The sequence below is a fragment of the Mus caroli genome, chromosome 8 (assembly GCF_900094665.2).
Source record: "Mus caroli chromosome 8, CAROLI_EIJ_v1.1, whole genome shotgun sequence".
Classification (NCBI taxonomy): Eukaryota; Metazoa; Chordata; class Mammalia; order Rodentia; family Muridae; genus Mus; species Mus caroli.
Window position 1 is genome coordinate 115,563,419 of NC_034577.1, and position 24,743 is coordinate 115,588,161.

The 24,743-nt window shown below is 49.8% G+C and overlaps 1 protein-coding gene across 1 annotated transcript in view; it reads right to left on the reverse strand.

The window, feature by feature from the left end:
- The window catches only part of Pgbd5 (piggyBac transposable element derived 5), a 64,345-nt gene extending 40,743 nt beyond the window's left edge, over window positions 1–23,602 (reverse strand). The window contains exon 1 of the mRNA XM_021170726.2: window positions 23,274–23,602. Coding sequence (XP_021026385.1) covers window positions 23,274–23,601 — 328 coding nt within the window. The 5' untranslated portion in view covers window position 23,602. The remainder of the gene's footprint in view (window positions 1–23,273) is intronic.
- Between the last annotated feature and the right edge of the window lie 1,141 nt (window positions 23,603–24,743).

Sequence of the window (24,743 nt, forward strand, 5' to 3'; positions counted from 1 at the left end):
ACAACAGGTAAGGAGCACCCACAACAGGTAAGGAGCACCTACAACAGGTAAGGAGCACCTACAACAGGCAAGGAGCACCCACAACAGGCAAGGAGCACCCACAACAGGCAAGGAGCACCCACAACAGGCAAGGAGCACCCACAACAGGTAAGGAGCACCCACAACAGGTAAGAAGCGCCCTTATCCTGTCCTCTAAGAAAAGAGGAGAGTGGGCTATAGAAAATCTCCCTCAGTAAAGTGCTTGCTGTATAGACCATTGGGGCCTGAGCTAAACCCCCAGAGCACAGGCTTAAAAAAGGTCACGGTGGCAGTTCATGGTTATAGTCCTAGTGACAGAGAGGTGGAGACAGGCAGATCCTCAGGGCTCAGAGACCAGCCAGCCTAACCCAACAGGTGGATTCCAGGCCAGTGTGACAAACTGTCTCAAAGGACAAGATGGATGGCTCCTGAGAAATAACACCCAAGGTTGTCTGCTGACTTCCATATGTACATCCCTACACACACACACACACACACACACACACACAAATAAGCATGTATATAAACAATGAATAAAGAGAAACTGAAGTCCAGAGAAAAAGTGGCTTTTCCAAATCACACGGCAGGGAGGTATAGGGTTAGAAGATGAGATCTGCCTGGGTCAGCATCTGACAGTCAGCTGGGATAGCCCCAGCTCAGCGGTCAGCAGCTAATGACCAAGCTAGGATAGATGTAGTATAATCAATGCCCCCGGAATGTATCAAGACACCCTAGAGGCCACTTGACCACAGGATAGCATTAGGCAGAGAGCAGGGAAGAACAAGGAGACGCCCTTCCCTGCATCCACCACATCCAAGTGACCTCTATGTGTTACCACTGGGGACTCAGTTCACACTCCCTCTGCCTGTCAGAGCAAAAAAAGTTAAGACATGGTACAGCCCGCCACACACCTGCACACATATACTGATCCACTATCACCTGCATGTATATACTGATCCATTGTCACCTGCATGCATATAGTGATCCACTGTCACCTGCAGGCATATACTGATCCACTGTCACCTGTATGTATATACTGATCCACTGTCACCTGGAGGCATATACTGATCCACTGCCACCTGCATATATCTACTAATCCATTGTCACCTGCATGCATATAGTGATCCACTGTCACCTGCATGCATATACTGATCCACTGTCACGTGCAGGCATATACTGATCCACTGTCACCTGGAGGCATATACTGATCCACTGTCACCTGTATGCATATACTGATCCACTGTCACCTGCATGCATATACTGATACACTGTTACCTGCATGCATATACTGATCCACTGTCACCTATATGTATATACTGATCCACTGTCACTGACCTCAGCTTCCTCACAGACCCTGACATCACCCAGCAAAAGCTCCAGCTCTCAACTGTTCTCAACTCATCTAGAGCACATCTCTTCTGACCACAGCAAACGAAATCAGCACAGGCACATTTGAAACACTGCTCCCAGCTGTCCCTCAGCAGGCCTCAGAGAAAACGAGGGCAGGGTCTAGAAAGTTGGTTCAGTGGTTAAGAACACTTGTTGCTCTTACGCAGAACCTGGGTTAAATTCTCAACATTCATGTGGTGGCTCACAACTCAGGCACAGGGGAACCGACACCTTCTGACCTCTGTGCATATCAAGCACATAATAAACACATATGTGATGCACATACACCCATTCAGGCAAGAGTCACATACATATGTGCATTTGAGAGACAGAGAAAGGAAAAGAGGAGAGGAGAGAGGAAGGGGGAAGGAGGGGAGGCGAAATAGGAGAGAGAAAAGGAAGGAGGGGGGAGAGAGGGAAAGGGGAAAAGAGAGAAACATGAGCACAGACCCAGGTCCATGGCTGGACCTCTAACCTGGACCACAGGTGTGATGTCAAGGTCACCTGAGTGTTGTCCCTAGACTCCTCCTACCCCTCCCTGCCTGGCTTGTACCCATAGCTCAGAATCAGAGACTTGGGCTGAGGATGTAGCACTGCACAAAACAGGCACGGTGGGAGGTGGAAACAGCAGGATCACAAGTTCAAGGTTATCCTTGGCTATTCACCAAGTTTGAGGACGGCCTGGGTTACATGGGATTGTGTCTAAATAAGTGAATTAACCCAACCATCCCATGACTGGAAAGTGCTTACTTGCCTGCAGCACCCTAAAGGGCCCACTCTCTGGGCTTCTGCCGGCTAGCGCATCTTGTTCCGTCCTGGGTAGGCGCAGTGCCTAGGCTGAGGTTATCAGGAAGGCATAGGACATAACCAAAGACCGTGTGCCTGAGTGTCATGCAGGTGGGTGGGGTGGCCGACAGTCAGCTCCTAGAAGCTGCAGCAGCTCAAAGTGCAGGTGCAGGGTGGGCCCTGACTCACTCTTGTGTAGCCACCGAGGCACTGGGGAAGGAGTCAGAGATTACTCATGGAACGACAATCTAGCAATTTTCCCATTTCCCCCTCATTTTGTCCCAGAGAAAACATGAATTTGCTTCATCCTCACCCACAAGGATCTGATGGAACCTGAGGAGGCAGGGACTGTCCCAGGATGCATTGCACACAGTAGGACACCTTAACCAATCCTGGTGTCAGTGAGAAGTATTATGCCGGACACTTTTTTGACACCTGCTTTAGATTTGATAGACGGTTTCCAGGACCCCGGGGGCACGCAGAGCAGTACCTGGCCACCCATGAGTTCCACAGCCGTGGTATTTAGTGTTACACTTAAGAGAATGCACTGTTTTCAGGGATGAGCCCCACCCACGCCATTTCCCAATAACGATACCCGGAGACATTTCCCACAGGTGCTCCTCACCGCGTCCCTTCCCTCCGTGCTCTGCCCTGACAGCAAGCTGAGTGGACCCAACCGCCTGCCTTCCGTACAAGGAGCCAGACGTGAATCCCACCGAGCGTACAGTCACTCGCACATAGATGAGGTCGGACAGGGACAGGAGATGTGATGAACTTCCCACGGGTGAAGGCTGGCTCCAGGCTTTCTGGGTCGCAAAGCTTCCCTACCAGATACGCACACGGAAACCTAACTTCTTTAGATTTCTGTTTCCCCACTGTCAGGCCTCTGTGAGCTGTAAGATACTGATCCCCAGCTGGCCCTGGTTCCACCCACACCTAGGAACTGGCATCACGTCATGAGGGGACCTGTGTGTGGCTGAGAAGCCTCCATGAGGCCTGCAGCCTGTCTCTGAGCTCACTCCCCTGACTGTACCCCACTGGGTAGGAGCAAAGGCTGAGAGGCAGAGCCTGGATGTGAGTTTGAAGACAGCCACCATCAATCGCTCAATCACAAAAGCTTTGTATGCCACTGAGTTATAGGCAGCTCCTTCCCCCACCAAAGCCTGATTACAAAGCTTTCGTGTGTCTCTGCTCTCAGGAGTTGGGAGGGTATCTTGGAACCGTGCCTCTGACCCACCCTTGCATCTGCTCATACGGCTTCATCCCGCGCTCCATGGAAACACGTCCTTGCCAGGAAACGGTTGATATTTCCTTCCTCCCAAACCTTGGCCCCGTGGCCCCATCTCGCTCTGGCTCACATATCCAGGTGAAGGCCACATGGTCCCTTGGTGCTGTGGCTTTTATCAGCTCCTGTCCCTCCTGGCCCTGGCCTCCTGCTGAGGCTTGGAAGTTGATGCAGGGGCATGCCAGAAAGCCTGAGGGTCAAGGATACCAGATAGGGTGACAGGGAACAGAATTGGCTGGCACAAAGGAGGGCCAAGGATGGAGTGATGGTGGCCCGCGCCCTCGTGCTCCCCCACCCCCCGCAAGCATCCAGCACAGCAGGACACGGGCAGCTGGATGGAGAAACTGGGGGGGGGGTAGATTTTACTACAAACCTGGGGACAGGAGGGGACAATAGGAGGTGAGGAAGAGGGACACACAATGGGAAACCCACCTGAGACCTGCCACCACAGATCTCCAAGGGCCAGAAGTTGTTCTGGGATAGGAGGGGGTCTGTCCCTCCTAGAGCAGAATTTTGTTCCAAGGCAACAATCCAAGCCCTCATCTGTCACAGGGGCTTCAGTAGCAGCCCACAAGGAAGAAAAGATCCCACAGGCGCCTAAGATTCATGGTCTTTCTGCTGCCTCCACCCCCTCCTACTCTCTGCGCGTCAACTCGGAGTGGGCTGAGAACCTTGTAGAAAACCAGATTTTCTCTCCCACGCTCCGCCCACAGCTTCTCAACAAACGTCCCTCACAAAACAAGCTTTCTACCTTTCAATTTTCCTGCCTTCATTTTGACCAAGCCTTGGTTAGGGCCACTCCACACGCAGGCATGGAAGGCATGCCTCACACTGACCAAGACCAAGCCATGCCTAGTCTCCCATTAAGCGCCCACAGGAATGAACTCTAGCTTTAACCCTACACTCTCAGACTGACCTGAGAATTAAAGCCAGTCACTGCCCTCTCAGAGCCCGGTCTCCCTGCAGAAAACACCCAAGGAAGGAGAGAGCCTACCCTGAAGGTGTCAGTCGGATCAGGTTAAAGAGTGGCACGAGCCAAGTGGTCCCTAATGTTCTAACGTCTTTCTGTAAACCCAGTGGTTCCCTGCAACTTCACATACCAGTGAGCCTCCTTAAAGTCTAGAGGCCAGTTGGTTGTGGTCCCAGGATCCAGGAATCACACTCTACCATGATCCATACCAGCCTATCTAGGAACACAGGTGCAGGGAACACATGTGACTGCACCCACACGGCATGCACAAGTACATGTCTATATAAGCACATACCAGAATGAGCCTACCCCTGCATGGGCACACCCAACATACAAGTGTTTGCACTGTGTGAGCACTCACATCTGCACACTCACCTGGAGCCTTCAGTTGGCCACTATAGTGACTTCCAGTGACCCTAGCTAAAGACTTGGGCGAAATACTTACCTGGAAAGCCTGCCTGTCCCATCAACCAGCATTCCAACCTCATTGGCAAGCCTGCCTGTCCATCAACCAGCACTCCAACCTCATTGGCAAACCCGCCTGTCCATCAACCAGCACTCCAACCTCATTGGCAAGCCTGCCTGTCCATCAACCAGCACTCCAACCTCATTGGCAAGTCTGCCTGTCCATCAACCATCACTCTAAGCTCACCGGCCAAATCTCTTAGCCCAAGTCCCTATAAAGGCGATATAAAGCAAAACCCCACAGCAACATTCTGCTGACCGGGATGACCAGGGACCTGGAAATCCAGAACCCAGCTTCCACGCAGCCCTCTCCAACTAACCCTGACTCTTAAGTCCCGTTTCTGAATCTGAAGTGACTTTTTTTTTTTTTAAATGAAGAGAGACACATCTTTAAATGCCATGCTAATCCAAACAACACCAGGGATGTAAGAATTTTTCTCAAGTCGGTTCCTAAGAACAAGGACATAAAAGTGAAACTTTAATTACCCAAAGATGTCATTGCCATAAGGATCGCTTGCCATAAGGATCGCTCTAGGGTATTTTCCCAACCGCCTCACGGAGCCCATGCACGATACATATACAAAATTGGCGGGAGCTGTGACTTCAGCCTGTGCTTTCTTCCTTGGCCATGCTAGAAACTGACAGATTATTGATGGCTTCTGAACAGGGTGACCCAACCTCTGCCATCAGGGGAGGTTCCATACCCAAGGCTATGTATATGCAACTGCAGGCCAATCATTCTGGGCACCACCTGCCACCCCCACTCCCCCAGGCTTGTAATATCTGTTCAGGGGAGGAGCTGCAGGCCAGCAGCACCAGATCACCCACAAGTCTATACTGGCGCCTCTTGTTCCCGGCACTGTGGTCCCAGCAGAGTTATGGCTAGGGTCTGACCCCAAATGTCAGTCAACCACCTGCAAACCTCACGTGATCTCTCTCACCTCCTCTCATTGAACGATAGTTGCTGTAAGAAGTCCCGTAAATGAGGTAACCTGCACATAAAAAAAAAAAATCTTCCTTCCTGGAGCCTGGAAGTACAAGGTCAAAGCCATCTTCCCACTGTGGCTGCAGGCTCCCATCCCTTCTTTCAAAGGCATAAATCAGATTGGACTAGGGCCTACCTTAGCAACCCCACTTAACCTTTATCGCTTGTGACCTTGTCTCCAAATAACGTTCCATTCTGAGGCAGTGGGAATTGAGATTTCAAAGCATGGATTTTAAGGGGTCGGGAATGAAGTTCAGCCCTAAATGGATAAGAGGTGACCATCAGCAGACCAAATGCTGAGGATGGAATTATAAAGAGCTCTTGGGCAGAGCCATCTCCCCTGGCAGAACCTACCCAAGGTCTCTGTGCTCCAGCACTGACCCCACCCCTGGTTTCTAGAAACTGAGGACGCTGCACATCTGTGCATCAGCTTCCAGCTGCGTTCCCTCCCTGTGGCCTGCAAATAGCTCGTCTGTGCAGAAGAAACAGAAGCGAAAGGTGTTCAGAACACATGGAGCACTCCCACACTCTGATGTGCAGCTCAGCCAAAGGGGAAAAGGCTGACCCAGGAGCCCGGGGAGGGGGAACCAACAAAAAAATCAAATGGCTCTTTCAAAGTCAAGGCCTGTTACTTAGCAACCTGACAGGTTACTAGGGTGGCCTGTGTAGTGAACAAGAACCTGCCGGGAAGAGGGACCAGATTTAGCACATCGACGTGCGGAGCGCCCAGTTCAATTGAAATATCTGATAAACAGGGTATGTTTTCCTGTGTAAGTATGCCCCCGAGGAGTATCTGGGACACTTACACTAAGAGGTTGTTTATGCAGACTGCAGATGTACTGGGGGTGAATCACCTAGTACTCTGTAGACTCGAAAGGGCTTCTCAACCAGACCCAGCTTCATCCAGTGTTCTCACGAAGCCTGTGATGGTTAACACTGTTGTTACACTGATAAGTTCTAAATCACCCGAAAGACAACCCCCTGCTTGTTAAAAAAAAAAGAAAGAAAGAAAGGAAAAAAAAACCATTTTACATCTATTTGTTTGTTTTGTATCCACACCATGTGGGTTCTGGGACAGAACTCAGGTTGTCAGGTTTGGTGATATGCAACCTTACTTACCTTCTGGGCTTATCTGTCGGCGGGTGTGTGTGTGTGTGTGTGTCTGGACTGGGTTAATGGATATTATAAATGTGGGCAGCAGACTTCCGTGGGCTGGGCTCCTGAACCAAATTAAGAGAAAGCTAGCTGAACACCACAGTATTCATCTCTCTCTCTGCCTCCTGACTGTGGATGCCATGGGACCAGACGCTTTATGCTCCTGCTACAAGCATTTCCTGCCATGGTGGACTGTGCCTTCAAACTGTAAGCTAAAACAAGCCCCTCTTTCCTTAAGCTGCTTTTCATTAGTATTTGTCACTACCATAAGAAAAGTACCCCTCACGGGGCCACACCTACTCACCCCATAAAGGGACACATGGCACCCCACTCACCCACCTACATCCATGCACTCAACCATCGTGGGCTGAACACGCCATGCTTTGGGTCTGGTCCTCAGACAGCCACAACCAATGCTGTCAACAGCAACATTGGCTTCCCAAAATAAAGGGCCAGGTGACTGACAGTGTCCAGAAGATGCTGGCGGTGACATCCTTACCCTCTGCTAAGTCCAAATCTTGCTGGGATGGTATCATTTATCTATCTCTGCTGGACATCCTCCATGGCTCAACTCTCAGGGTCAGCAGCTCAGCCCTTCAAGGTACTGGGGTTCAAAACCCTACCCTCACCGTCTCTTGCCGCACAGTGTCCAGTCATACACATACACTCTGAGATATCACCTCCATTCAGGACATTTTTTTAAACCCCATGTTCAGCCTCATATCCTTTGCTACAGGATACCAGAGACTCCACATCTTCTAGCCTAAGCCATGTCCTGCGAGATCCCTTCAGACCTCCCCTTCCTTAACCTCCTGACCCCCCTCTTCTATGACCCCACTTCCTTCATGGGCACCTAGCCGACTCCCTTAGCTCCCCTGAATGTGGTCTTCTCAGGGAGGCCTGCCAGTTTATCTCTACAGTGATCCTTTTCTGCTGCCACTCCCGAGACCCTGGATCCTGCCCAATGCTTCCTTTCTAACACTTTGTCCCTAGCATGCCGTCAGCCCATCACGCTTCCCACTGGCCATGATCCCATTGTGGAGCAGAGGCCTCGCCCACGCATGGCCTCCGTTCCTTTCACACATGTGTCCCAAGAGTCAGGATCAGTACTTGAGATATAATGTGGTCAGAACCTCCTGTGCTTCCTCGCACACCACACAGGTACAGAAGAGCGGAAGAAAGAGCTTCCTGGGTGCCCAAGTGCCAGGCTCAGCGATGCTGCCCTGTAATGCCCGCATGGTTCGCTGGAAAGTGTGGCTGTGACATTCTCTGCCTTACCGCTGAGAGAAGCAGTCAGAGATTCAAAACACCTGTCAGGTGTAAAGCATTAGGTCATGGTTATAATCCGTCAGTATCAAAACCCCAGTGATTCCCTTGATACCCTGAGAGACACCCAAGGTAGGGGCTGTTGAGATGGCTCAGCAGGTAAAGGTGCTTTCTACCTAAACTGATGACCTAGTCAGTCTCATCGCTAGAACACAGCTCCTACAAGTCATCCTCTGACTTCCACACCCATGCCACGGCACGAGCACATTTACACACACACATGCGTGTGCAGACACACCCAATCTTTTTTTTTTTTTTTTTAAAGAAACACATAAGTTGTCTATACAGTCACTTAACAGCACCCACCTTTCTACCACACTCTAGCTACATTAGCACATAGCCTTTTAGAGTTGCCAGGACTCTAGACTGGTACCAGAGTTGGCACAGCTTCATACCTGCCTGAGCAAGCAACAACAGGACCTTAACCCCAAAGCTGCTGCCAGGAGCAAAGTCTCATGGGAGTAGGGTGCCAGTTCCTTAACCAGACCTAGATCCCAGGAGCCTGTAGGAAATACCAGCTCTCCCTTTGGAGAGTCTCAGGAACAGAAGCAGGAAGCCTGCTCAGGAGAAATAAGCCGCACATCCAGGAACAAAGAGCAGCTGGAAGGTACAGGTTTGGCTTCAGTTTTAATTAAAATAATCACAGCACCCAAAGGATTTCCACTGCAATACATGGTGGTGGTGGTGGTGGTGGTGGGGGTCATGACAGAGACACCATGGCAACTCCGCACCTCATCATTAAGCAAACTTTCCAGCGAAGGCAGTCGCGGTAGCTACTGCACGACTGACTCGGGAGAGGAATAAGGGCAAGGCAGCGGGGAGAGAGCAGCATGAAAGATAAGGCCAGACACCTCAGGCTTCGTGCGGACATACAGCGATGGAAGGCATAGCCAAGGCACAAGTTCTGCAGTGGTGACAAGAAAAGGCGCAGGGGACACTTCTAGACCTAAGATGAAAGGAAACTGAGGTCTATCTCTCAGGCAGAGAGAACTCACAACTGAAAGAAAATGGGTACAGACAGGGCAGTGGCAAGGACTGCACACTAGGGAACTGGGGACTTCCCTCTGCAAACCCACAGCTCTCAAGGTGGGAAATGCACTTTTGGAGTTGTGCGTATACCCCAGGCCCACAGCTAGGGGTAACAGCTGGGGAGGTCTCAAGAGCAGAAGCCATGCCTGAGAATCCATGATGTGCCAGGAGGAAATTGACTAGCAAGGAGCCAGGCCTTAGCTTGAGCAGGAGCCCGTGGAAGGGGTGATCAATGTCACTTAATGGCGTAGCCTCCAAGCCTCACCAGGAAACCTACCTAGTACACACCAGACAACCAACTCGGATGCATATTACTATCTGACTATTCACTTTCTCATACAGTTAAGCAAAGGAGACATAACTCAAACTGAAGACATTCTTGAACTCTGGACATGCTGAAAGTCTGTAATAATGCATATACCTGGAGCTGGCAAGATGGAAAAGGTGCTTGCCACCAAGCTTGGCATCCTGTGTTTGATCCCTGGAACCTACATTGTAGAAGGAGAGAACTGGCTCCCACAGGTTGTTCTCTGACCTATACACACACACACACACACACACACTCATACATACACTCATACAAACATACATACAGACTCACATACAAAACAGTCACTCACACATACACATTCATAAACTCACAAACACACACACAAACTCACGCATACACACATACATACTCAGACATACACACTCACACATACACACACTTATCCACTCACACATACACTGATACAAACATACATACACACATACATTCTCATATACACTCACACAAAAACACTCACACATACACATACATACACATATATACTCACAAACTCACAAACATACTTACAAACTCATGCATATACACACTCACACATATACACTCACAAACTTACAAACACACTTACACATAAACTCATGCATATACACACTCACACATATACACTCACAAACTTACAAACACACTTACACATAAACTCATGCATATGCACATACATACTCACACATACACACTCACACATACATGCTCACACAAACATATACACATATATACACACAATACTCACACACATATACACTCACATACACTCACACATACACACATATACACTCACACCCACACAAATACTCACACTCACTCTTACACATTCACACACACATACACACACACACATTTTTAAATGTCAGAGCTAATATGATACAAGACAGAAAAATAGCTTAGACTGTATAATAATCTTTGTAGAACTGTTTTATGCATTAAAACACATAATACTGAACTAAATAGCCCTTAAAATTTTAATGTAGTTTTATAGCCATTTAATTTCATTTGAGAATGTAACTATTTCAAAGAAACATCCTACTTGGGACTTATCTACTGAGTAGGGGTTAAAAGCAGAAAAATGAGAAGCTGAAAACTCAGAAACAGGTAAAGAGTCCAACACTCTTTATTATACCAACTCATGGCAAACACTTAGTCTAGGCTGGAAAAGAATACACAAAGTATATATATATATATATATATATATATATATATATATATATATATAAAGTTCTATAGAAAAACCATCTTCACTCATGGAACTTATGCAAGTCCTATAGGAAAGCCAAATGACGTCATTTCCCTATAATTCACATCTATGATACCAGTGGAAATTGAGGCAGTAGAAGCGCCGTGAGTTCAAGGCCAGCCTACACCAGGCACTGAGAACTGGTCAAAGAAGGGGGTGGGAATAAGTCCTTGTAATTTTCATTCTAGAGTCTAAAGTGCCACCCCACATGAGAGCTGCCGTGAGCACCAGGGCCAGGCTGCCACGCTGGTCCTCATCAGGATTTGCTCTGACTGTGACTCTTAGCTCTTGGGTGCTTCCTGGAAAGCGTGGCACTGAACGGCACCCCTAAGCGAGTGTGCACTCTCTGTCCTTGCTCAGCAGACACTTGGCTGAGACAGCACACAGGCCTCTGTGATCAACAGCCTGCTAGATTAAGGAGTTCCTGCATTTGTTACCCCCAGGGAGCCCTGGGAACCAAGCAATCAGCCATGGGAGGGTAGACATTCTGGGCAGCACAGCACTTATCTCTGCAGGAAAATGCAAAACCAACGATTTTGTTAGCCTGAAAGAAAAGCACACTGGTGCACTGCTACATTCATGGCTTTTCCAGGAGATCCTAGGAACAGCGATTACCTGCAGAAACACGAGTTAAAAAAGCGTAAGTGGGAGACCCCTGAAACTCCTCCTAAAAATGCCCAAAGAACACCCGGAGGCAGTGATCAAGGTTCACCACTCCCGGCTTTGGTGAATGGAATGGCATCAGCCTGCCAAGCAAAGCCTCACGTCTGTACAAAAAGACAGACAAAAGTCAAACCGGTGCGAGCAGCCAGCAGAGGAAGGGATGCACACCCCAGATGAGGGGACCTCCCTGAACCCTGCGGAAAGTGAACATCTCTCTCTCTTTTCATGAGCTCCCTCCCAATAGAGCAGCTGCAGGTGAGATCCAGGCTCTGATGGGGTGAAAAATTATTACTCCCAAGCTATGCAGTTGATCCTTTCAACACTCAACTCACAGATCTTTATGTAAATGCTTTTAAACTAAACTTCAAAAGGCGTTCTTTTTATCTTAGAAGTTCATTCTATAGTCAGCTTCAGTCGTGACTTAAGCAAACATTTAGCCATTTGGCAAAACATGTGTTTGATATTCTCCCTCTCCCTCTCCCTCTCCCTCTGTGTGTGAAAATGCACATGCACACACATCTATGATCATATCCATGAATGTGTGACATGAAGGGCTACAAGCCATAAACCCTGGAACTGTATGATAGAATGCTGAAGGTTTCTGATGCAGGAGACCTTGCTCTTTCTTAAAATCTCAGTGCTGGAGATGAAAGCTGGAGCCTTCCATGGTAGACAGGCACTTCAGCAATGAGTTGCAGCCTCCCAGCCTGAAAATGGCTTGTTTTGGGAGTCAGTGTACTATTTTCAAATTATTGTGAGGAAATTGGCATTTTTTTCATAGAGTAAGAGAACAAAAAGAGATATAAATAGAATTAAGATGGAAAATCGGGGCTGGATCGATATGGGGCTCACGCTGAGCCTGCACCAGACCTGGGTTCAGTCTCTGCAGAGAAAGGGGGCAGATGGCGAGAGAGAGAGAGAGAGAGAGAGAGAGAGAGAGAGAGAGAAAATGCCTCTAAACAGCCACCAAATGATATTTGATAAGGGTGCCAAGACGGTTCAATAGAGAAAGGATGGTCTTTCTAAAAACAGAGCTGAGAAAGTGAATATCCACATGCAAAAGAGCAAAGCAGGGTCCTTACATCATTTGGAGCATAACTCAGGAAGGAGTGAATACAGATAGGAGCTAAGAGGACACAGCTCTGTGTGGCCTGACACTGCCTGTCAGCCTGAGAGGACACAGTTCCATGCTGTGTGACACTGTCAGCCTGAGAGGACAGCTCTGTGCTGCCTGACACTGTCAGCCTGACAGGACAGCTCTGTGCTGCCTGACACTGTCAGCTTGACAGGACAGCTTTGTGCTGTGTGACACTGTCAGCCTGAGAGGACACAGCTCTGTGCTGCCTGGCACTGCCTGTCAGCCTAATAGGACACAGCTCTGTGCTGCCTGACACTGTCAGCCTGAGAGGACACAGCTCTGTACTGCCTGGCACTGCCTGTCAGCCTAGGTCCTGGAACCACCCCACAGAGGACACAACCTGTGGAAGATTTTCCTGAATAAATACATTGCAGTCAGAAGACCCGCTCTACCTGAACTACACAACATGGGAAAGTCATGCTGAGCACTGTTGCTCACCCCTCTCTGCCTCCTGTAGAGGCAGCGGGACCAGCTAACGCCAAGACTCCCCTCCCATGGTGGACTGAATGTACCCTTGAACTGCGGCCCAAATAACACCCATTACGTTGCTCTCATCAGGGTATTTATCAGCGCAACCGAAAAGGTAAGAGAGCTTTTGAAAGAGAACATGGGGATGCTGTGTAGTCACCCTGATCTTGTCACTGCTTCCTAGCTAGGACATCAAAGGCACAAAGACAAAGCAGGCAGGGGAGGCATCAGCAGGACCCACAGGCTTTCTGATTTTTTTTTTTTTTCTGAGTCAGGGTTTCTCTGTGTAGCCCTGGCTACCCTGGAACTCACTCTGTAAACCAGGCTGGCCTTGAACTCAGAAATCCACCTGTCTCTGCCTTCCGAGTGCTGGGATTAAAGGCGAGGCTTTCTGATTTTAAGGATACATTTGAAAGCCATTTATCTACTGGGAAAACAAGTAACCTAGATATATAAAGAGCTCTTATAATTCAGTCACAAGACAAACAAGGAAACAAGAGCGAAAAAGACAGGATTAGATTTGCCAAAGGGGGCTACGTGGTAGTAAAGTGCTTTGCTATACAAGCTTGTGGACCCGAGTTCAAGCCCCCAAATCCACATTTAAAAAAGGCTAAGTGCGGTGGTACGTGCTTGTAATCCCAGCACTGATGGAGCAGAGATGGGGCGGCGGTGGCGGGGTGTGAGGGGTTGCGGGGGAGGATCCCAGAGGTTCACTGGCCAGCCAGGGGAGCTGAACCAGTGAAGTCCAGGTGAATAGAAGAGATCCTCTCATAAAACAAAACAAAAACCCCAAACAACAACATAGCCAGCAGTGAGACACTAAGAAATATACCTAAGGTTGACATCTGGCTCCAGGTGCACTCACACAAACAGGTGCATGGACTGGAACACGCATGAACATGTATGCACACAAAAGGAATATTCAAAAGACAGTAAAATGTAAGGAGAGTCTCTCAAATACATGAGTCACTGGGATTGCCCAAATCAGGACAACCTTAGATCCACATTGCCCTCAGTAGACCGACTAAAGTCAAATCCATAAACTAGAGCAAGTGGGGCCCTGGGGACAAGATGGAATAGCCTAGCAAGTCACACATTGCTGCAGGGCCTGGGACGCAGTGCAGCTACAAAGGAAAACAGTAAGGGGAAACCCAAGACCTCACTGTAGGAGCCGACAACCCCACCCCTGAGGTACAGACACAAGAAGGATGAAGACTGTATGTATTCACACAACGATTGAAGGTTTTGGCTGCTGTTCCCAAATGCAGTTACAACCCAGCACCCCTCTGCTAATTGCTGGACGGTGTGCTATGAATTGAGTGCCTACTATCTGGAAGTAACAAATTCAAAACACCCCAAAAGCCAAAACCTTTTTTTTTGGAATGATATCACACACAGGTGTGGTGGTACAGGCTGCGCTCAGGACAGGAAGTCCAGCTTGGACTACGCATCAAGTTCCATGTCGGCTTCAGGGGCTTCGTAAGCTCTTGTCTCCAAAACCAAACCACAATTAAGGAAACAAAAACAAAACAAGACAACCTCCACACAAGAAACAAAATCCTTGTTCTAAGGAGAAGCAGAGGAGGAGCCCCTGAAAAGCACCAAGCCCAAGGCCAGCACAGCACACTACAGCTTACTGAGCAAAGCAGAGTCCCTCTACAGTGACCTCGGGGCTGCCAGCCTACTATAACCACCCTACCACACTGTCTGTTCCTTGTCACCTGTAAGGCCCCCCCACCCTCTGCAAGCTCTCCCTCCCACAAACCTTTGGAACCACCCACCCCCACCCCAGTGAGGGGGATCCTGTGTGCCTCAAGGTTCAGCTCCTCAAGGCTATGTGAATTTCAATAACATAAACTCGACGTCTCAAAGAACTCTTGTGAAGAGAAATTCAGGATTCACTCATATCAGGAAGCTCAGTTTTGCTTGAAGGAAGCTGCTCACAGCAAGACGGAGTCCACCCCTTCTTTTCAACACGGGGTTTCTCTGAGAGGCCCTGGCTGTTCTGAAACTCACTCTAGACCAGGGCTGGACTTACAGATGCGCCTGCCTCTGGCTCTGCCTCCCCAGTGCTGCTTCCTTTAAGGGTATGCACAGCTGTCACCGCTGCCGCCACCATGGGCTTCTCTTTCTCTTTTTAAAAGAATTTACTTTTTATGTGTGTTTTGCTTGCGTGTATGTAAGTATATCGTGCTTATGCTGTGCCCACAGAGGCCACAAGTGGGTATCAGGTTCCTGGAGCTGGAGTTATAGACAATTGTGAACCACCGTGTAGGCGCTGGAATCAAGCCTGGTTCCTCAGCACTGTGCCGTCTCTGTTAAGACAGTTTCCATCCCTGACTAATTTCTAATTGTTCTTGTGCCATGCTCTGGAATCCTGTGTAAATCTCTTTCCCCTGAAAATCCCTTTCTCCTCCATTTGTCACCTGCTCCTCCCCACTCCCAGGAGACTGAACATACTTATCTTTTATCCCAGAGGCTCGATGTGCTTGCCGAATTAATATCTGGCAGTGAAACCCCTGCCAACGGAGACTTATCACTGCCCCACTTCAGCAGTGGTCCCCCGCACATAGTCATCCTGTCCACCAACCCCCAGGAGACACACAGCAATGTCCAGAAATTCATCTAGTTACCAAGAGTGAAAGTGAGTGGGCCTGACATACTGGCTTAATGGCTCATAAAGCACAAAGCAGACTCCCTCAGTCAAGAATGATCTGAAGTCTCAACAGACATCTATACCATGCCCAGCAATCCACTTTCAGCTATGTTTGCCCAAGAGAAATGGAGGAATATAGGTCATAAAAACACATGCAGGTGGATGGAGGGATGGCTCCATGGTTAAGAGGGCTTGCTGCTCTTCCGGAAGAGCAGAGTTCAGTTCCCAGCACCTGTAACAGGTAGTTCACAACCATCTCTAACTCCAGCTTCAGGGAATCTGATGGCTCTGGTTTCCTTGGGAACCTACACTCATGCACATACCCGCATGCAGATGCATACTTGCACATCATTTAAAATAATAAACCTTTTAAAATTACGAGGAATTTTCTTTTTAAAAAATATGAGACGTGCGATAATATGAATGCGTCTTAGAAGTGCAATACAAGCAACATTACTTTAGGAGATGAAGCTCTAGTGCTGTCTCTCGGAGAGGGAGACAGACGCTGGCTCTGGGGTGCAGGAGGGTCTTCTAGGTCTTGAGGTGTCCTTGACTTGTGTCTGTGTGGGTGTGTGAATGCACCATGTAAAATGTCATATGCACCCCATGTCTGCTACACTCCCTACAAATACTTCATTGAGTGCAAGGCACATAACCCCCAAACCCACCTGAAAGGTGATGTTAATCACTTTGGAGCTGAGCATCTGTCCTGATTAGTTTCCACTGTCAACTTGACAGCATCTAGAGTCCCTGGGGAGGGACTTCCGCTGACACGCAGCCTAGATCAGGCTGTGAACATGTGTGGGGGACATCATCCTGACAGCCTTCTTTCATGGTTTCTGCCTTCCATGACTTTCCCACCCTTCCTCAATGATAGAACATGGAAGTTTAAGATGAAGTAAACACTTTCCTCCCCCAAGCAGCTTTTAGTCAGTGTCTTATTGCAATGGGATGAAAGTACGACAATGCCCCCAAAAGCTTTGGTCCCCAAGGCAAGAGCCTTCACCCACTGTGATGGTTTGCATATGCTCAGCCCAGGGAGTGGTACTATTAGAAGATGTGACCTTGTTGGAGTAGGGGTGTGGAAGCCAGTAGTCTGCTAAGCAGCCTTCAGATGAAGATGTAGAACTCTCAGCTCCTCTTGTACCATGCCTGCCTGGACACTGCCATGTTCCTGCCTTGATGATAATGGATTGAACCTCTGAACCTGTAAGCCAGCCCCAATTAAATGTTGTCCTTATAAGAGTTGCCTTGGTCATGGTGTCTGTTCAACAGCAGTAAAACCCTAAGACACCCACTGATCGATCACAAGCTGGCGGCTCTCTAGGAAGGTGGAAATATGAAGTCTGAAGGTAGCCTGACTGAAGGCAGGTCATTGCAGGCATGCCTCTGAGGAGCATTTCTTGTCCCTGGACCCCCATCTCTGTTCTTTTCCTGCATCCCAGCTGCTATCAAGGTGAATTCCTTACTCCACCACCAGATCTGCCATGATGCCCTGTCTCACGCCAGCCTCCCAGCAGTGGAGCCTTTGGAACCACAAGCAGGTGTCTGTCACATGACCAAAGCCTCTCCTGGACTGGCCCAGTGCCCTCACTGTTGGCAAGGGTGTAAACAGGTATGCTTCTAGAACATTCTTTTACAACAGGTACCAAAACCTCTAAAACATACAACAATCCTTCCCTTTGATTCTCCTAAGCTGGTTTTAAGGATCAAATCAAGGATGTGTCCACAAACTAAGCTTCGAGGACAGTCACCACAGCATTGACTTAATAGTGAAATTATAAAAAAGGCAGCAGGGTGAGCGGGATGGCTCAGTGGTTACGGTGCTTGCCATCCAAGCCAGAAGTCCTGAGTGCCATGCCTGGAGCCCGTGGAGTATGGAAGGCAAGAACTGCCCCCACAAAACTATCCTCTGATCTCCATATGCACATCATGGCACGTATGCTCCCCCCACATCATCTACACACACATATACAATAACAACTTCTTAAGGCCATAGGCTCGAGGCTCACCAGTGGGATCAGTGTACTGTGGATTCATTAAATTTTTACAATTTGAAAATTTAATGGGAAATATCCACGAGTCATTAATTGCAATTAAAAATTAGTTCATCCACCATGATGTGATCTTATATACATGGCTTTATGTATTTAGCGTCACAAATGGTTTCCTCCAGATAGAGAAATATTGTGGAACTAAAAAATAAATAAATTATCTAAAATGAACATGTTTATTATACAATGACAGTTTTTAAAAATCAAGGTGAGTTTGACACCCCAGAATGGAGCGGGGAACCTTCCAAGGCCCTGCTGGCACCCACAGACACAGTTCCTGGATCAGAAAGTCCTGGCTCCTGAAAACAGCACTAAGCTTCTAAGGAAAGTAGAAATTCTAGGATCTTCTTGTTCTGCCCTGACAAGAGTTACTTATAAAAGCACATTCCTGGGCTGGAGAGATGGCTCGGTGGGTAAGAGCACTGACTGCTCTTCCAGAGGTCCTGAGTTCAAATCTCAACAACCATATGGTGGCTTACAACCACTTGTAATGAGATCTGATGCCCTCTTCTGGTGTGTCTGAAGATAGCAACAGTGTACTTATTTATATTAATAAATAAATCTTTGGGCTGGAGCGAGCAGGGCCACCAGAGCGAGCAGAGGTCCTAAATTCAATTCCCAACAACCAAATGAAAGCTCACAACCATCTGTACAGCTACAGTGTACTCATATACATAAAATAAATAAATAAATCTTTTTAAAAGTACACTCTTGTGTTAAAATCCACAAAACATCAACCCCACCCCCACCTAGTGAAAAAAAAAACAGTTTTATGTATTAACATGGAAATAAGCGAGGGAAGGTGGCAGAGCTGAAAGAAGTTCTAGTAACAAAAAGGGGTGGAATTGCCTATCCTGAGGTGTCAGGTAAGACTAGGTGGATGCCCTCCACCTGGTCTGGTCAGGTCTCTCCACCTGCCCTCACAGCTAGGAAGCTAAGACCATCTTCCTGTGCAGAAATGACAACTTCTCTACCAGACTCTGTGTGAACATGAGGTATGACAAAGCACAGACGAGCAATTACTGATGTGACCCACACCAGGAGCTCCAGGTGCTGTACCCTGGGCAGCCTAGGGATATAGAGCTCCCAGGAAGTCATCTGCACTGAGTCCACATGGCTGCTCGGCTGTTAGGCAGCACTGCCTGAGACTGCAGTTGCAGCTCCCTAAGTCCCAGGCTCCTCCTGCTGCCACATGGCCTGGCCCAGAGCCACGACAGAAGGTACTGCTCCCCGGATTCCACAGGAAGGCCTCCTGCTCTCCTCGGTCACAGACCCCATTTAATTCTGGCTTTAAAAAAGGAAACGTTTTTCTCGTCTTACTCATGAGTTGGAAAGGCTTTACTAGATGGTACTGGAGAGATGCACGGCTGGCTAAGGAGTGTCTATGGAATGCTCAGCTATAAATGGGACACGTATATCACACCCCTGCCCGAAAGGCTCAGGGAACATTGAAGGAGGGGAAGTGGGAAGATGTGAGAGCCAGGCTAGCGGGGACCTGGGGTGATGCAATGTCTCCTGGACATGAAGGACCACTACACTCAAGAATTCATAAGATCTCGTCTACGTTCCAGCATGGACGGGGCACAATAGCCCCCCCCCCCTCAGCTAAGGAGCTTTGATGGCTAGTATCTGCTAGGAAAGAGTCAGTTTTCTTTAGGATGTGGTACCTGCTAGGTTGACCATGCTCCAGTAGACAGTCCCACATCTCTGCATATATGGGCAGCAGAAATTGGACTCAGTAGGTTATTAAAAAGAGGGGGGAGGAAAGAAGTGAAAAAGAACAAAGTTGGGAGGCAGATGTGAGGGGAGCAGAGCTGGAAAGAGTTGGAGGGGGAAAGAGAGTATGAATATGACCAAAATACATTGCACGGGTGCATGAAACCCTCAAAGAATAAAATACAATAAATAAGATAATTGTTACAAATGCTAAAAATAAAAGACTATCTTAATAAACCAGCAGTAAGCCAGGTGTGATGGCCCACACCTTTAATCCCAGCACTTGGAAGGCAAAGGCAGGTGGATNTCTGGGTTCAAGGCCAGTCTGGTCTACAGAGTGAGTTTCAGGACAGCCAGGGTTACACCAAGAAACCCTGTCTCAATAATAATAATAATAATAATAATAATAATAATAATAATAATAACAATAACAATTATCATCATCATTATCTAGGCAGTAAACTCTAAGGACAAAAATTCAACAATGTTAATTTTCAACCCCACATTCCTCTCATCTTCCCAAGGTCAGGTTCCTACTGGAGTCTCGGAGGTTAGTATAGACAAGAGGGGTCAGTCACCACAGAAACCCAGCAAAGCTAGAACAGGCGACTGGAGACTGGTACTGCCTGCTTTTCTGCCTCCTCAAGAAGTGATGGAAGGCACTCGGAGAAAGAAGCCTGAAGGTCAGAGGCCCCAGACACAGCCTGGCTGAATCTCACACTGCTCCCAGGAGAGCTTTGCACACTGCTGGCAATCTGCACTGTGCGAAGGTAAGTGAGACTGACAGCTTGCTGGGTTATTTTAGGGGGCTCAGTTGTTAAGTCTGGACCCTGTTCTCCCAGAAAGCAGTTCAGTTCCCAGGAAGACTCTCCCATCTACACAAGGGTTAAAGCACGGACACCAACCTGCCAGTGTTTGTCTGTAAGTCTTCCCAAGGGGACCCACACCTCAGAGCAGAGCTTGAGGGAGGTGCTAGAGCCACTCCCCTGCCATTGCCAGCTGTGCTTTCCCAAGCATGCTCCATCCAGATAGCTGAAGCCATGGAAAACAGGGATGGGGCGGGGAAGACTTGAACAGTCTGAAGGGCCAGGATTCTCACCAGTAACTACCGAATCTCTCCCTCCCTCTTCTCAGCTCAGCACCAATGACTCTCTACTATATGCACAAAAATCTCCATGGAGCCACAGAACGGCTCTAGAGCAACTCAATATGTAATGGTCCCATCATGCACCTCTTTGCTGCCCAAAGACTCAGCAAAGGTCCCCAGGTCTTCAAGGGAATCAAGCTGCATTCTCCCCAAAGAAAGGAAACTCTCCACCAGCAGCGAGAGGGAACAGCTCCACATGCCCATCTGCACACTCACACTCATGCACAGATACAGTTGCTTACAGTGGGGCAAGTCAGTAAGTCCCATAGCAACCAGGAGCCCTATGCAGTTCTCACTAGACTGCTGCAGCTGGAGCAATCGCAAATGTTCTATTATGAAACAATGTAACATTGTAACAGATCAAAACACCACTCTTCCTCTCCCCGCACCCTACCCGCCCAGTTACATCTGTTAAGCAACTGGGCCACACAGAAGGGAGAGAGATTCAGGCAGCGTTTGTGGAGGTGTAGAGCAGCAATTGTTGGAGCGCCCCAGATGCTGTAGCTTAGCAGGCTGAACCTCTTGGTTGAACACTGCAGCAACCGACTTCCTAATAAACACATCCATCTCTCTCCACGCTCCTGGGCTCAAGGATCTTTTCTGACCAACCTGGAAATCGGAATCTATTTTAAGCTCTGATAAATCACTTTCCTTGGGCTCAACAAGCCATCAACTTTGTCCCTCTCCCCTTTCCCCATGTTTCCCTTAGGTAGCGGGTACCACAGAAGAAATTCTAAAGTAGATCTAAATTTAAAAGAGAGGATCACTCCTAAAGCAGAAAAGCAACACTGGCCACAAATACCCGCAAATAGCCGCTAATGCCTTTGCCTAAGGAACCTCTGAGTGACTCTCAGTAACAGGCTCAAACTCAGTGGCACTATCAGAAAGGAGGATATGACCCTAATGCCAGTGACAGGCAATCCTGGACTTCAGGCTGAGAGTGGACAGAGTGAACAGTGGACAGAGGGCTTTGCTTCTGAACATCGTGACTTATATATCACTAAGAAAGAAAGTTCTGGTTAAATCATTTTTGTGTGTTACCCTTCTCAATACCAGACCCTTCATCTAAACTAAGTCCAGCACGACATCCCTATTTTGCACTCTGACCTCAGCTTTGCTGAATTCTCCTCTGTAGACATCTACAGCAGGCATCTTAAGTGCTGCAAGATCAACACGGGATCACAAAAGCTCACAGCACAAAGACTGACAAACCAGGGCACCAGGCTGGTACAGTCCCAACATCCAATATGGAAAGCAGCTGTCCAGGGCAGGAGGCCTTTAAGGCACACTGGGAAATGAAGGGTGGCATATAGGAGGACAATTTAGAGTACCATGAACCACAGCCAAATGGTTGGGTTTTAAAATGTACCCACTTAGAACCTTGCATGGTGATGGTAACCCTCCAATCCAGATGCAACTTTGCCCATCCACACTGCAGCCTGGCAAGGTTGCAGAACACTCCCTCCAGGGCTGGGCCAACCTTTCCCACTGCCAGCTCCCTGCAGCTAAGTTTCCATACCCAGGCCCTGGAGCCTGCCTCCTATGCACCTGCAATCTTGAGGAACAATAGCTATAGTGACATGTACACTACCCAAAGTGTGTGTGTGTGTGTGTGTGTGTGTGTGAGAGAGAGAGAGAGAGAGAGAGACTATGCAAAGGGGCACTCCCTGGTGCCTATTCACACTGGTTGTGTGCACTTCACAGAATATATGTGTAACATCTGCCTGCCAGGAAGCCATGGAGCCTGATCAGCAGCACTGAGGGTCATATGGGAAAGCAGTTTCCACATCTCAGAAAGCAGAAGCTGACCAAGCTGCTGCAAAGCAGCACTATTTTAGACTCTGCAGAAGCCAACAGCTGAGGGCTCAGAGTAGCAGGGTGGCTGTGCTCAACTCCAGTCGCCTCTGCCTCCGAATAATCTGAGTCTGGTCTACACACCTTGAAAGTAACTCGGACTAACACTCCCTAACGCAGTGGAATCACCCTTGGCTCCTTCCGGTGCTCAGCGAGAGATCGACTGGCACCACAGGAAGTTTCTCGGGAAAACAGAGCGCAGTGAAGATGCTGATGTGCTCTGTCTCTGGGCTCTCTATGTGCTTCAGCTGCGACCGGCCTGACCCCTGACACCTAGGTCCTGCGTACTGCAAAGGACTCAGCCTCAGCCGTGCCAGGCGTTTGGATCCCCTCCACCAAAAAAGCCATACTTTACTGACCCCACAGGTGTGACACTGCCAGACGACCGAGAGCCTCTGGCAAAGTGCTAGCTTGGTCTCCACCCACGAGAAACCTGGGACCACCATCCTGTGCACTAGGACCCTCTCTGTTTAATCCCTGCTCCCCAAACCAGCTGTTTCCAGAAACACACAGGTGCAGGTCGGGTGTGTCTGGAACCAGTCTGGCCCGTGCTCCAGCCTTCAGACCGCGCCCTGTGTGTCCCTGCACCCCAGTGTCCCCGGTCGATCCTCACCACCGGTGTCCTCGAAGCGCGGGGACGGGCGATCCCTCAGCACGGCACTCCAGCCCCCACCGGTCTCGTCCTCCTCGAGTTCCAAGGGATCCGCGGCGTAGGATGGCGGGGCGGTCCCCGGAGGCGCCGGGCGCTCACGCTCATCGTCCGAGGAGGCGGCCGAGGAGGAGCGTGAGGCTGCGGAGGTGCTGTAAAAGGGGTTCCCGCCGCTGTCCGGGCCCGACTCGCCGAACACGTCGTCCGAGATGTGCAGGCTCTCGTAGCGTGCACGGGCTGCCTCCAGCAGCGCTGGAGCCCTCCTCCGCGCGCCCCCACCGCCCTCGGCCATAGCCCCGGCCGCCGCCCGCGCGCCCACACCCCACAGCGCCTCCCAGCCGCACACGCCGGGCCCGGGACCCCCGCCGCGGCCCGTGGCTCCCCACCAGCGCAGCCCGCAGCACAGCGCGCGCCGCCCCGCGCCCGGCCGGCCCGCCGTCTTGGCCGCTCGGGCCGCGCGCCCGGGATGCGCCTTGGAGCTCGGGCGCCGCTGGCTGCGGCCGCGGCGGGAAGAGACTCAGCCGCTGCCCAGAGCCGCCGCCGCCCCCACCCGCTGCGTCTCCGCCGCGCCCGGCCCCGTCGCGTCCCCGCGCACCCTCCCCGCGGCAACCGCGTTGCGCCGCCGACCTTCCCGGGCGCGAGCCGTGGACCGGGCCCGCCTCCAGCACCTTCAGCCGCTGGCCAATGGAGAGCGCCGGCCTCGCGGGGGCGGGGATAGCAGGTCGCCCCGCCTCCTCGGGGCGTGGCGCTGGGGCAGTCAGTCGCGAGGAGCCCCGCCCATAAGCTCAAAGCGGCTCGCCGGCGTGGGGAGGGAGGCGGGTCCTCGTGCTCCGTGCTCTTTGGCCCGCCCCTTGCGCAGCCGCGCCCGGCTCCGAGGAGCTGTCCGCCCAGCGGTTCTGAAATTCACTCTGCGGACACGCTCCAGGTGGGCGGCCAGCCGAGGCTGCGCCCAGCGCTCCTGTGAATTTCAGGTTGCCCTTCTAGCTTCCCCGAACCTTGCTCTTTTGGGAACCTGGGTCAGACACTAAAACAGTCTCTCCTCCAACAACTGTCATGTAAGGACCGCAACACTGGAATGAGGTGGCTCGTCATTTCTCACAGTCCTTTGATGCTCACATCTTCTGAACTCAAAATTGCTTCCATGAGAACTATCACCACCTGCGCTCTGGTATCACTTGCACAGGCCTAGGACAACGCACATCTGGAAGAGGATTATATGATCAGGAAACAAACAGCTGGTCACCAGGGTTTCAGCGCTCTAACAATGGAGCAGAGTCTGTCTCCTCTCTTCTGGGGGCAAAGCATGAGGCCGGCTGACCGACCTCCCCTCATCAGAATGTCTTCTCTCCTCCTCCTCCCAAACATAATGCAATAAGTCACATTAATGGTAACTGGGTCATAAAGTCACTTTCACTCCGACATAAAATAAATCCA